The following is a 12,826-nucleotide window of genomic DNA, read 5'->3' as shown; positions in this document are numbered from 1 at the left end:
TCATATCTCCTCAGAGGCCCTTCACGACTGACCTCCTCCTCCAAAATAGCCTCCCCTCTCCATCTCTACCCCAGTTATTCTCTCTCATATGACATCATTCTACTCTTATTCCCTTCATACACTTGCCAGGGTTTGAACTTAACTCTTATGCTTGGTAGCTCTTCCCCTGCCTCCCCATTACAAAGTCAGCTCAGGTAGGGGCAGGGACCCTGTCGGTCTTGCTCATGATTAAGTTCCCAGAGCCCAGACAGTGTCTGTCACATAGTAGGTATTTAAAAAGTATCTGTTGAAAGGAATAATGGATTACTTAAATACGATACTTTAAAAATCTAAGTATTACTTTACTGAGATTGTTTAGAAAAACCATATCTGGCAGCTGGACACTTCATTTTAATAAAAGCAAAGAAGTAAATTCTTGACTGGCTTTGCTATAATTTCATTTTCCTCAAGGTGAAGTAAAGCAATCACTTCTGTTTGATTTTGCTTCAACAAGCACATATTTTATAATTTAAAGAAGCCAAAAAAAAAAAAAAAACTTTGTATTTTTACCAAAAGCAACCAGCAGAGGGAGTCTCTCCAAGGAATCACAGTCCAGAAGGTCTTTCATGGAGGTGCAATAAATTACAAAGGAAATCAGTCACAGAGAGAGTTTTGAAAGTACACTGAAGTGTTAACCATTGCAGTACTAGTTGTTTAAATTCACCCAATTATCCAAAAGTTCAAACTGTCTTCTTCAAAATGAGAATCTGGGCTAAACTGAGTATCTTTCAATAAGAATTCGAATTGGAAAACAAATTAGGAATTCAGGAACACAAAAATCTTCCAGAAAAGTGGGCTTTTAATTTATTGTTTGACAGGAATAAAGATATGTATATAAACGACCATTCATTTCAGGAACCAATATACCATCTGAATAATCAAATTTAAAAAATTGGGGTGGGGAGACTCATAGAAGGGAGGTTTTGAGACATGAAGTGAACTGTCAACCCCTACTTGATATATCAACCAATTCTCAAACGTGTGGCAGAACCTACCATGCACTGGACCCTCATATTTCAAAAAGCTGCGGTTTAAATCCAATTTGAATGCACTACCCGGCTCCCACTTCAGTCCACACAGGCACCAATAGTGCCACTGTTCCTTACTGTCTCTCTCTCTTCCTACCTAAATGGTTTAAGTATTTTCTGTATTGTTAAAGACTCATTCAGATGATAATTTTAGTAACAGAAGTCTTCCAACATATGATTAATTTTTGCTGTTTACTGCTAAAGCTATGATGCTGATCCTTGTAGCTGGATCTGTATGGACGTCAGTAGAATAAATCCCTACAGGAGGAATTGTGGAACTGAGGTCATACCTCGTATTTTCGGCTTCTGACTGATATACCAAACTGCCCTCCAGAAAGGCGGTGTGATTTATTCAACAACTTCCATGCTTATTTTTGTATAGTCTGGCCCAAACTTAGTATTATTATTCTAAAACAATTTAACAACATGATGGGCAAAATGGCATCATATTGCTTCCTCACTTTGCATTTCTTTATTAGATGAGGTATTTGTTGACCATGTGTCTTTTCTAATTTACCTGTTCATGTACCTTGCCTGCTTTCTCACTGATTTGTAGGAGCTTTTGTTTTAATAAATTAAGAATATCCATTGTGAGTTTATAAATATAACAATTAATTATTGCTGGTTGTTGCTGGAACAGACAAAGGAGGGGAAGGAATTCTATGTTCTGGACTTAACTTTATAGAAACATTGGGTGACTTAGAGAAAATGATATACTCTGTTTAAAAGCTGTGGACACAGTAACAAAGAAAAGATGATATTGCTCTTTAGGAGTCAAGAGTATATAACATTCTAGTTACATTATAGGTCCATGAGACTATTTTTCAGGCACTTTGGCTTCCTCATCACAGACCAATAATCATGACACATGGCACTGACACACTGCCACTGTCCATAAACCCACACACACAGAAGACATGTCCTGTCCTGTCAGCTAGCATGGGGTTTGTACAAAACACAGCAATCTTTTCAAAGATGTGCAAATGTCTATCAGAGCTTAGGCTTGTGTTAATGTTAGAGTCACATTACCATGTGGACGGGACTTGAACCACGATTCTGGAGCCTTCTAAACTGATTTGGGGGGCATAGGCTTCTTTATTTTCTATCTGTGCCGTGTCAACTACCACCTAAGAGAGAAACAAAAACAACAGTCAGCTTTCAGAGAAGAAAATGGATCACAAACAAATCCAATACATGAACCTACCAATGCTAAGCGACTCTGGCAAGAATTATTCCCCCAGCAAGGCACTTATGCAGAGGCCAGTTGGGAGCCCCGTGGAGATAACAGTAAGTAATAAAGATGACTGAATACTGTAATACTTCAATAAATAGAAACCAACTTCTGGGTGCAGGATGTACTGAACTTTGCAAGCACTGTGGCACTTCTTCCAAACTAGAAATATGTTAGGAATAACTTTGTTTCATTTTCTTCATATTTTTTAAATTTGTGCACTTAAAAGAAGTAAAAATGTCATAAAAATTCAAACCAATGCTTCAGAAAAGCCCATTTGTAATGACTGAATACAAGCCAGAAGTGGATGAAGCTTTTTTTTAAAGATCGTTTTATCCTCAACCATTAATAAAAACAGAACTACTTCACGAAAGATGAAGAACCAACCCTGCTTTCAATACTCTCCTCCAAGGAGGCGAGCCTTCAATACAACACAGATGACACAGTATCCTATGTAATTTAAAGAGCTTGACAAAGTGATGAACATGTTTTCAAGTAACTAAAAGAATTTTAAGAAAATAATCATAAACACTTTAAAACCAAATCCCTAACATATCAGATGGGGTCAAGCCACGCAGAGTTACTTATTATGATTCCAAATTCAGCCACTAATGGGGCTGATTTCCATCGCTGTAAACAGAGTTCCCACAGCTGGTCTGCAATGTCCTTTAGAAAGGACTTCCTGTCCAAGTAATACCTATTGTTGGACCAGGCAGGTGCTTCCTCTCTCCTCCCATCCCCTGAACCATAATCTAAAGGTTCTTTGTCAGCCACACACACAAAGGTGCCCTGGGATCAAGGGGTAGGAACTAGGAAGAAGTTCCTGATCTTTGAATAACATGGAATTGTTTTTTTGAAGCCTACAATGTTTTCTCAAAACCTGTGTATTCTTCTGCCTTACTTTTTGCACAGTTCCTTTCTGGAGGCCTGATTTGCCATGGTTCTCCTCGTTTCAGCTAAAAGGGTCTTTGGAAGCATTGATCAATCTCCCAGAGGCAGTGGGCTCTTCTAGACCTCAGCAGGGGGTCTCCAGTTTATACCTGTCTTTGGGGTTGCTATGTTAAGAAACAGATCCTAAAGGAAGTGCGACTCACCACTGTATGAGGGCCCCTCCAAGGCAGCAGCACCCGGAGCGGGGCCACCTGAGCCTTCACCCACATGAAACAAAAGGACAGCACCCTCCCAACACCTCCTTTCATGAATAAAGTAGGAATTAGACTAAGAAAAAGCTCTTTAATTTCCTTCATTTCTAATTAGCTTCCTTTAGCCTCTGACTGAAATGCTGTATCTTTTCAAAAAGTAGTCATTTAATTCTAGAACGTGGGATCAAATCCATCAAGTTATGTGGGCCAGTGGTGTCAAACAAAAAGCCTGAAACATCATTTTGCAACTAGGTTCTCTGCCAACACATATTATCAATCTATAAGAGAAGAAAGGAAAGATATTTTAATGCTGTTCTTCCTTTACCTTTTCTATCTGGTCGAAACACTGTAGCACCGAAGAACTTTTAAAATTATTTAGTATTTTCACAAATGCCCACATCACATCCTTACAAGCTTGAAATGTCTCTCTCCTCTCGCTCTCATCCATCACGCATGTTCACTCACCAGTCCAGCCTGGCCAAACAGGAGCTGCACAGCAGTCTTGCAGGCGCCCCGCCATGTGGATGGGCACACTTGATTCAGTACTTCAGTCACAGGAAAATCATCCCTTGGTGTGATTCCATTATAGCAGCCTGCCTCCTTGATCAGCTGTAACATTGTATGCTATAGATTGATAACGAGAGTTCACACTTCAATATACAGTCATACAAGGAACAAAAATGTATAGATTGAAATGCGTTTACAGGTATACAATAGTCCTTTAAAAAAAAGCATTTTGTTTAAGTACCCCCAAATCATGGAATTTTAATTTCTTAAGTAATTATCATCAGACACTCTCAGAGATTTTTTTCAACCCTATAGAGTGGTTAGATATATATATATATATATATATATATATATATATATATATATATATATATATATACGAGGTGTGATCAAACAGTACGGTGAGTGTTTAAATTAAAAAAAAAAATTACAGTAAAAGACACATTGCCATTAATACCCTCAAAATACTCCTCCTTACCTTGATCACACTTATCCCATCGTTCTTCCCACTTTCTGAAGCAATTCTGGAAATCCTCTTTTGTGAGTGTCTTTAGTTGCGCTGTCGTGGCTGCCCTGATGTCCGCAATCATTTTGACTTTGGGGAATGGCCAGAAGTCGCAAGGTGGTGCCAGATCTGGTGAATAAGGTGGATGAGGACACACCGTAATGTTTTGTTTTTTAATTTTTTTTTATTGTGGAATATTGGGGAACAGTGTGTTTTTCCAGGATCCATCAGCTCCAAGTCAAGTCATTTTTCAATCTAGTTGTGGAGGGTGCAGAGCACTGGCTCATGTGGGAATCAAACCGCCGACCTTGGTATTATGAGCACTGCTCTCTAACCAACTGAGCCAACTGGCTGCCCCGTAATGTTTTTATTTGACAGAAATTACCGTACCGGAAGCGATGTGTGACATGAAGCGTTGTCACGATGGAGGATGATTTACAGCACATTTTAAAACACACCTCTCAACCGTAGCTCACATGCAACTGAACTGCACCAAACAAGTTGAAACTTGTCACACACTGTTACTAAGGTTCAACGCGCTGCTTCCCATATTGAAGACCCCTGCTTTTGTGTTGGATGGCACTCGGCAGTAGTATTCACCAAATGTTTTGATCACAATGGAAAGGTTCCATGTCACACATCGCTTCTGGTATGGCAATTTTTGTCAAATAAAAACATTATGGTGTGTCCTCATCCATCTTATTCACTGGATCTGGCACAGTGCGACTTCTGGCACTTCCCCAAAGTCAAAATGACCATGAAAGGTAAACGTTTTGAATTGATTCAGGACATTGAGGCTGCCATGACAGTGCAACTAAAGACACTCATGAAAGAGGACTTCCAGAACTGCTTCAGAAAGTGGCAAGAATGATGGGAGAAGTGTGTTCGAAGAGAGAGGGAGTATTTTGAGGAGGATTAATGGCAATGTGTCTTTTACTGTAATAAATTTTTAAAATTTCAACATTCACTGTATTTCTTGATCACACCTCATACATTAATACACACATAGTATTTCTATACTAGCACAAAATACAGCATTATTTAGCAATCTGCTAATGCAAACGGGTTGAAGAATTTTGAAAACTGAATCCCTCTAAATAAGGAGACAAAAATCATCTGGTAGAATACCAATGAAAACCTCAACTTTATTATGGATGACCAAGTGGTCAGGTATGCAGACTCTGAAAACAGACTGCACAAGCTCCAACTCCAGTCTACTACTTTCTAGCTGTGTGACCTCGGGTCCTTGCTTCTGTCTCTCCGGTGGGGAAAAGGATACGCTCATGGGTGAGCATTAAAGGACACAGTGCCTGGCCCACGATGCTCCACAAATGGTCATCACACTCCCTATTACGACAAAAGTTCGCCTTTTTACTAAATTCACAAAGTCCCCTGAAACATTAATCAACAGTATTTTACAGTGTACTTTCAAAATCCTTGATGTTAAACATTTGAACAGAAGTATGAATAAAGCTTGGCAAGTGTCTCATTAGAAATTAAGTTCCCATAGTCTGCTATTAAGACACCAATCTCCTGAGAAAGGTGAATGCCTCCTGCCTTCACTTTAGTTTTGTTTTTTTAATCTATATTCTTTACAAGCCCTTAGGGTTTCCTTAACAACTCTGTTTTCAAGTTCACACCCGGGTTGCTGGCACCCCATGGAAAGCTACCGTCTTAAGTTTCAGATTGTCAGCGGCTGCCTCGTTGAAGGAGACACCCTTCAGGAAGTGCGACCCGATCTGCACCGGGACGGTGGGCAGCTCACACTGCATGGGCTGCGGGGGCGTCTGCCTCCGCCCTGTCTGCTGTGCTTCGGCCTCGCTGCAGCAGCCCTGCAGGAAAAGGGGTGGATGGGAGAGGAGGGGTCACCCACAGCTCATCTGTCAAAACACTTGGTTCACTTGTATGGCGACACTGCCACACCACAGCTCCCAGAAGGAAAAGCATACCTGCAAACTGGCTTCAATCGCCTTTGGATTCAGGTGGAAACCAGCTTTCATTGCATATTCACAGTGGCCTAAGCTTTCCAGAGCTATTTTATATGCCTGCAAAGAAATTGGTTTTTAGAATCAAGATTATATAGATTATAAAGTAACAGAGTCCAATGAAAACAGAAACTTTAAATTTCTAAAGTTTTTAAAACACTTAAGGCCAACTACTTTTATACTTTCCAAATGGTTCAACGTCACAACTTTAATTCCTTCCCTTGTTCCTATCCCTCAAGTATCAACGTGCCAGTTCTGAGAAACTTACTTGCAAAGCACTGTCGATTTTTATGTTTAGTTCTTTTAGCTGGTGCTCAGGAATCGCTGCACTTTGAGAACAGAAGAGCTGTTGAACTTCAATTCCTGCCAGGCGGCCATCACAGCCTCTTTCTCTTAGTCTAGATGTTGCCTGCAATATAAATAGTGACTGGTAGGTAAAAGAGGATGCCACAGAACTAGCAAAATTAAAAAAAAAACAAAAACAAAACAACTGAAATAAAGCAAGAAATCATCTAAGCATTAGACGTAAACCAGACATTCTGGATTCCTCATGTGAGCAATCAGAAATTTTGAAGACTTAATCAAGCATCTTAAAGAAAAAGCAAATCTGACAGAGTACTATCTTATTTAAGAAACGCTGGAAAAAAGACTTCCCTACCTGTTATTTATTTTCTATATATATAAAATATTTGTATTTTAAATTTCTTTGCTTTCAAAAGACAGATAACCTAGAGTATCGGCATTTGGAGTTTCCAAAATAATAATAATAATAATAAAAGGAATGTACATGGTTGGGTGTTCCCATATACCAAACTGAAAAGCCACACCAGTACAGAACAGGGAAAAAAAACACACACTGGAACATTAAAGCAAAAACACAGCTTTTGAAATCTGCACAGAAAAATTAAATACTTATTGTTCAGTCGTTAAGTTTATGAAGAGTACATAAACATGATAGAAAAGCAAGAAGAAAGTAATCCATGTCTTGTGGTAAAGTGTAAGTTACCTATACATATGGTTCAGGACTAGAGAATATAGAAACATATATATTTAATTTATTAGGAGGAGGGCTTCAGGATGAACTCTCAATTTTTTAGCGTCCATTCTTGTTGCAATAATATTTGTGCAACAAATAACATTTTTCAACTGTTACTTTGTTCTTCTAGGCCAGTGTAGGACTTTTAATGGTTACCAAGATTGCAGGACTACAGTTAAGTAACTAGTGTTACTTAATGCTATAAATATATATGCTATAACTATAATGCTATTTATAGCATTATAAAAGCTTCACAAAGTATGTATGTATACCACTGTAACCATTCCCTGAATCCTAACAGTCTCACAATTTAAAACCATTTGACTCTCTTTCTAAGAATCTTTTATTCAGTCAAACATTTAGCCCATAAGGTCTTATGTTAGGTGTCACTGGATAGACAGTGGAGCACAAAGCCTGGTGTCTACCATCTTGGGGCTGACAGCTTCATGGGCCGAAAAGGCAAACAAGTAGAACATTTAAAAATTGAAAATGGAGTAAAACATACTGAGGGAAACAGGAGCATCCTGGACACTGAGAAATCAGCGTTCAGGCTGAAAGTTTGAGGAGGAGGAGGTAGTCAACAGTAGTGGGGGAGGGGGTGGGGAGGACAGGCAGACATGTTGGCAACAAACTAGAACCAAGTGAGCAAGGGGGAGAGTGGTAAGCAAGGCAGGAGCCAGACTATAGTGACTGAGCAAGGTCATGGTGAGAGGCCCACACCTTACCCTGAGGAAATGGGGAGCGGTATCACCCAATTTTAAAGAGAGAGAGAGAGAGAGAGAGAGAGAGAGAGAGAGAGAGAGGAAGGATGGCAAGACCGGGAAGGGACAAGGAGTCCCGCTACTACAGGTGTCAGTGAAGAGCAATGACTCCCTGAACTAGGGTAGTGACAGTGGATCTGGAAAGAAAGGGACAGGACAGATCTAGGGTATTTTGGAGGTGGGACCTGCAAGCCTTTCTCATGACCCGGCTGTAGATGTGACAGAAAGATTAGAGGATAAACCTCAGGCTTCTGGCATGAGTGACCCAGTGTGGAATGGCACCACTTGCCAGCATGGGGAAGATCTGGGACGGAACAGGTGTGTGGGGAAAAGTGAAGCCTGAGCCGCCTGGACACCTGAGGTAAGCAGAAGCTGACTACAGGGGCCTGGAGCCCACAGGAGAAGTGGACTGGTCACGCATTTGAGAGCCCCCAGCACAGAGTCCCAAGACTAGACGGAGACTCCTTAGACATAAAGGCGCCTGCAACTGAGCCTTGAGAAACTCACATTCAGAAGCTACGTTGAAGAGGAGACGCTAGCAACGTAGATGGAGAAAATGGCCCAAGAGGTAAGACGGTAACTGGGAATGCCTGGATCAGAAATGTCACAAGAGAGGATTTCCAAGCACTCATGTTGCTGGGAAGTGCTGAATGGGGTCAAAGAGTTCCCCGGATTTGGCAACACAGAAGCCAGCAGTGACCTTGACAAGAAAAGGCATATTCTCGTGTAGGAGTGAAAGCCGTATTTCAGTGAGCTGAATGATGCCATTCATAGAAAGTTTCATATTGTGTAAAATAACACCTTATATTATTGATGGATATATGCATATAGAGCAAAAATATAAAAATATGCACAGGAGTCACAACCGCTACATTCAAAAGAGGTTCTCTCTCAAGGGAAAGGACTGTGGCGAAGACAGAGGAGAGGCACAAAGGGATTCATCTGCATTTGTTAACACGTAGTATTTGTGAAAAAGAAAAGGCATGAAGCAGATGTGGCAATACGTTAAGATTCAGTTGACAAAGCTAAAAGGAAAATGGATGGTTATGTGTGCCATTTCCTATATGCTGGCAATGTTTCATAATTTTTCAAGAATGAATCAAAGGTGAGGTGGACAATCCTTCCAAGAAGTTGGCTATGAAAAGAGCAGAGAAACAGGGCAGCACACGGCGGATTTGGGGTTTGTAAGCATGTTTGTGTGCTGGTGAGAGCATGCTGAGGAGGGCAGGGGGGCAGAAAATACAGGGTCCCATCATGAGGGTGGGGAAGGGTGGGGAGGGCCCCTCCTCCACTATAATGAAGGGGAAGGATGAGAAGAGGGTCTGAAAGGGAGTAGGGGTGTCATTTTGGTGACGTGAAGAAGAGGAGCTGCTTGCAGCTGGGTGGATTCTGTTTTCTCAGCCTAGTGTGGGGGAGGGACATTGGCCGGACACAAAGTAAAGAGGGCAGAAAGGCCTGGCAGACCGAAGTGGATGAAGGAGAAGGTCAAGGTGAGGAGGTCAAGGGATCCCCCCCAGGAGGCCTCATGCGGGCTGGGTTCTCAGCAGGAATGATGCCAACAGGTGGAGTGGAGAAGACCGTGAGCCACGTATGAATGGGAGCTGCATGATCAGGAGGGTGAAGCCCAGCAGCCAGGAGGACATAGAGGATTGTAAGATGACAAGAGAAAGGTCTGGACCCCACTGCCCGGCCACCTACAACAAAGTCAACATGTCCCACTCCCACATTCAACCCCCAATGAGCATTTCAGGGCAAAAGAAGTAACAATGCAGCAGAAGAGGAAACAATTAAAATATGGAAATTAGAGAATGTAAAATGTTAAAATGTAAAAAAAAAAAAATCACATTGAAAAATTTGATTAAAGGAGAGAAGAAAAAAATAGGCAGACTAGGTAAACGCTGTGCCTGTCACCTTGCATGACCCCATTAAAATTACAACTAAATTAGAGAACAATCAACCTGCAGAACCATCTGAAGTCTGGCTGAACAGAACCCCTGTAACTAAGGATATAAAGAAGAGGCCATGTTGAGACTGACTGACAGAAAGAGAAAAAAAGAAAGAGAGAGAGAGAGAGAGAGAGGGGAGGAGGAAGGAAGGGAGGAAGGGAGGAAGGAAGACTGATTAAAAGAGATGTCTAAAACATAAAATGAAATACTTCGTCAATTTAATTATGGAATGATTCAAACTACATTTTCTATAACAAATCAATAGTACTCCTGAACTATAAATTATCTTTTACTCTGTAAAGCAGAAAAATAAGTGCCAAAGTCTTTTCCCTGCCTTGGAAACAAAGGAGCATTAAAATGTCTGTAAGAAATGTGTTGTCACCAACCCCGTCCCCACTAGCGGCCTGGCTGACCACTTCCCCTCCGCTGCCAGCTCTAGCCCGCCTTTACAGACTTAGGCTCCAGCCTTTTCTCCCCGGTCCCTCTTCCTAGAAGCTTTGTTACACTGATCCTGGTTCGAGGAAGACTCCCTCCTCATGCCTCCACCACGGCCCCTGAGCCGTTTTTGTAAGCCCTTTCTCCGAAGAGGCTGTGAGGACAGACAGGCTGTCACACCAGTGCCTGGTGCACGCCTGGCACAAAGTGGGCATTTACAAAGACATTCACTATCAAATGAATGAACAAGCTACTGATAACAGTTTAAAACTCACATTTCTAAATAAAAAGGCTCTCTTCAGAACCAACAGGCAGAGGCCCTCGGAGCCTCTCCTGTTTGAACACAGGGCAGCAATCTCCCCCAGAGTAAGGATTACCTCAGCAGCCCCCCGCCAGGATCGCACAGCTTCCTCCAGTTCGGGTGTGTGGCCCATGCCAGATAAGCTGCTGCCACTGCTGCTGTTCTTTTTTTCTGGCACAACCACTTCGGCAAAGCAAGAGTGAGCCACCGGCTGGACCTTCTGCAACGCCTGGGTCAAAAACTGGAAATGGACCTGCACCACGGTCAAGAAACATCGCCCCAACACCTGTGAAAACAAGAGAGCCAGACATATTTAGGTTGTGGGTTGCTACTGCATTAGTGCAATAAATTCTCAACCGTCAATTTGAGTAGAAGGTAACAACTGGAAATGTGAAATCATATGAAATTAAAAAGTCATCGTGCTTTAGAGGATCTGCCTTTGGATCTAGGTGCCTTGATGCCTACAGGTCAAAACATTTCAACCAAATAGCAAGCCCCAAGGTTCAGGTGGACCTTCCCACTTCCCACCTATCCTTCCCCACTCCCCCCATTTGGACTCTGGCTCACATCAACCCTGGTTGTCTTTCAGCTCCAGCTAAACCAGAGCAACCCACAATTCCAATTATGTCCACATAGTATTTAGAAGGCAGAGTAAAAGCCATGTGATTAAAAATCTGAAAGGTCAGTTTGACTATAAGGAGATATTCCATTGGAAGTGGAATCCAAAGATACAGGTTATTTTGGTAACAGTGTTAACATAGCTTATGTCATATTTCTAGTCTTACGAAACACAGCTGACAGACCAGTCTCGTAGGAGTCAACAAAACCTACTGGACAAGTCCATTTGCCAGTGCAGTAGAAACTCTTACCTGATCTATAGCTGTAGCCGGTTGGTTGATGGAATAGTCCATTAAAGTAGGAAAATCATTTGAAAAATACCATATATATATATATATATATATATATATATATATATATATATATGTAACACTATGGTAATATGTACTATTAATATGCAATTATAACAACATATACAGTAAAAGTACCATATACCACAAAGATTTTAAGATATGAGTGTGCATTTATCTGCCAGCCTCTGGCTCTGGCTAAAGCTGTCCTCTGACATTGCCGGTCCCTGTTCGCTTGCTTGCGTTAACTCCAGCTCTAAGGTGAGCTCTGTGATTTCTTATTTCTTTGTCTTTAAAGGAGAGCAAGGACTTGCTACTTGCAAAGAAAGCAGCTTGAGCAGAGACCGTCCAGCAGAGACACTTTCCCCTCATCTTTTACAGCTGTTTTGCCCACACCAAATGACAACAAAAACTTTTTACAACTCTTATCATGTTCTATAACATTCAAATTTTTTCCTATTTCATTGGCTTACACAGATTACTTACAAAAAAATCATTTTATTTATTGAGTTTGCAATTTATCCAATTGGAGGGGCCACTCGCTGCCAGCGCTCAGTCACTGCCTTGGGGAGATGGGGAAGGTTGGGGAACTATTTCTATTGCCCTCTACAAGGAACTAAAACCCGACCCCAAGGCCCACCCTCTGGCCCAGTCCTGTCCCTTGCAGCAGCCCAAAATAAGACGCAACTTTGGACCACTCACTTCCTAGCACAGATTTCAGATGCTGCCCTTTTCTATCCGCGCTGGTCAGAGTTCTGCTTCCTGGACAGAGTCAGGTAAGTTCCCAGTGGTGACACTTAATGCCTCTGAATTACTTTCTCCTGTGGAAACCACCAGGAGCAAACCAAAACAAACTCACAGAAATCTCACAGCAAAGCCTTCTCCCTCCCTAGGGAACAATCAGAATTCCAGGCGAACTCCCACCCAAACCTCCTGGGAGTCTGTCGCCTCATACGTCCCTCAGAGCTGCTCCCCATGAACCTGTGCCAGATGGGGTGCAGG

At 41.7% G+C, this 12,826-nt stretch overlaps 1 protein-coding gene across 8 annotated transcripts in view; it reads right to left on the bottom strand.

Annotated features, from left to right (window-relative positions):
• GARRE1 (granule associated Rac and RHOG effector 1) overlaps positions 1-12,826 on the bottom strand; it is a 72,897-nt gene that overhangs the window by 15,695 nt on the left and 44,376 nt on the right. For all 8 annotated transcript variants that reach the window (XM_033127392.1, XM_033127391.1, XM_033127389.1 and 5 more), the window contains 6 exons: positions 10,993-11,202; positions 6,706-6,846; positions 6,402-6,497; positions 6,123-6,284; positions 3,906-4,064; positions 2,097-2,194 (listed from right to left, as the gene is read on the bottom strand). In XM_033127392.1, the coding sequence (XP_032983283.1) occupies positions 2,097-2,194; positions 3,906-4,064; positions 6,123-6,284; positions 6,402-6,497; positions 6,706-6,846; positions 10,993-11,202 (866 nt within the window). The remainder of the gene's footprint in view (positions 1-2,096; positions 2,195-3,905; positions 4,065-6,122; positions 6,285-6,401; positions 6,498-6,705; positions 6,847-10,992; positions 11,203-12,826) is intronic.

The sequence above is a fragment of the Rhinolophus ferrumequinum genome, chromosome 15, assembly GCF_004115265.2.
Source record: "Rhinolophus ferrumequinum isolate MPI-CBG mRhiFer1 chromosome 15, mRhiFer1_v1.p, whole genome shotgun sequence".
In the NCBI taxonomy this organism is placed as follows: Eukaryota; Metazoa; Chordata; class Mammalia; order Chiroptera; family Rhinolophidae; genus Rhinolophus; species Rhinolophus ferrumequinum.
Note: the sequence above shows the minus strand (reverse complement) of the source record. Positions and strands in the feature narration are given on the sequence as shown.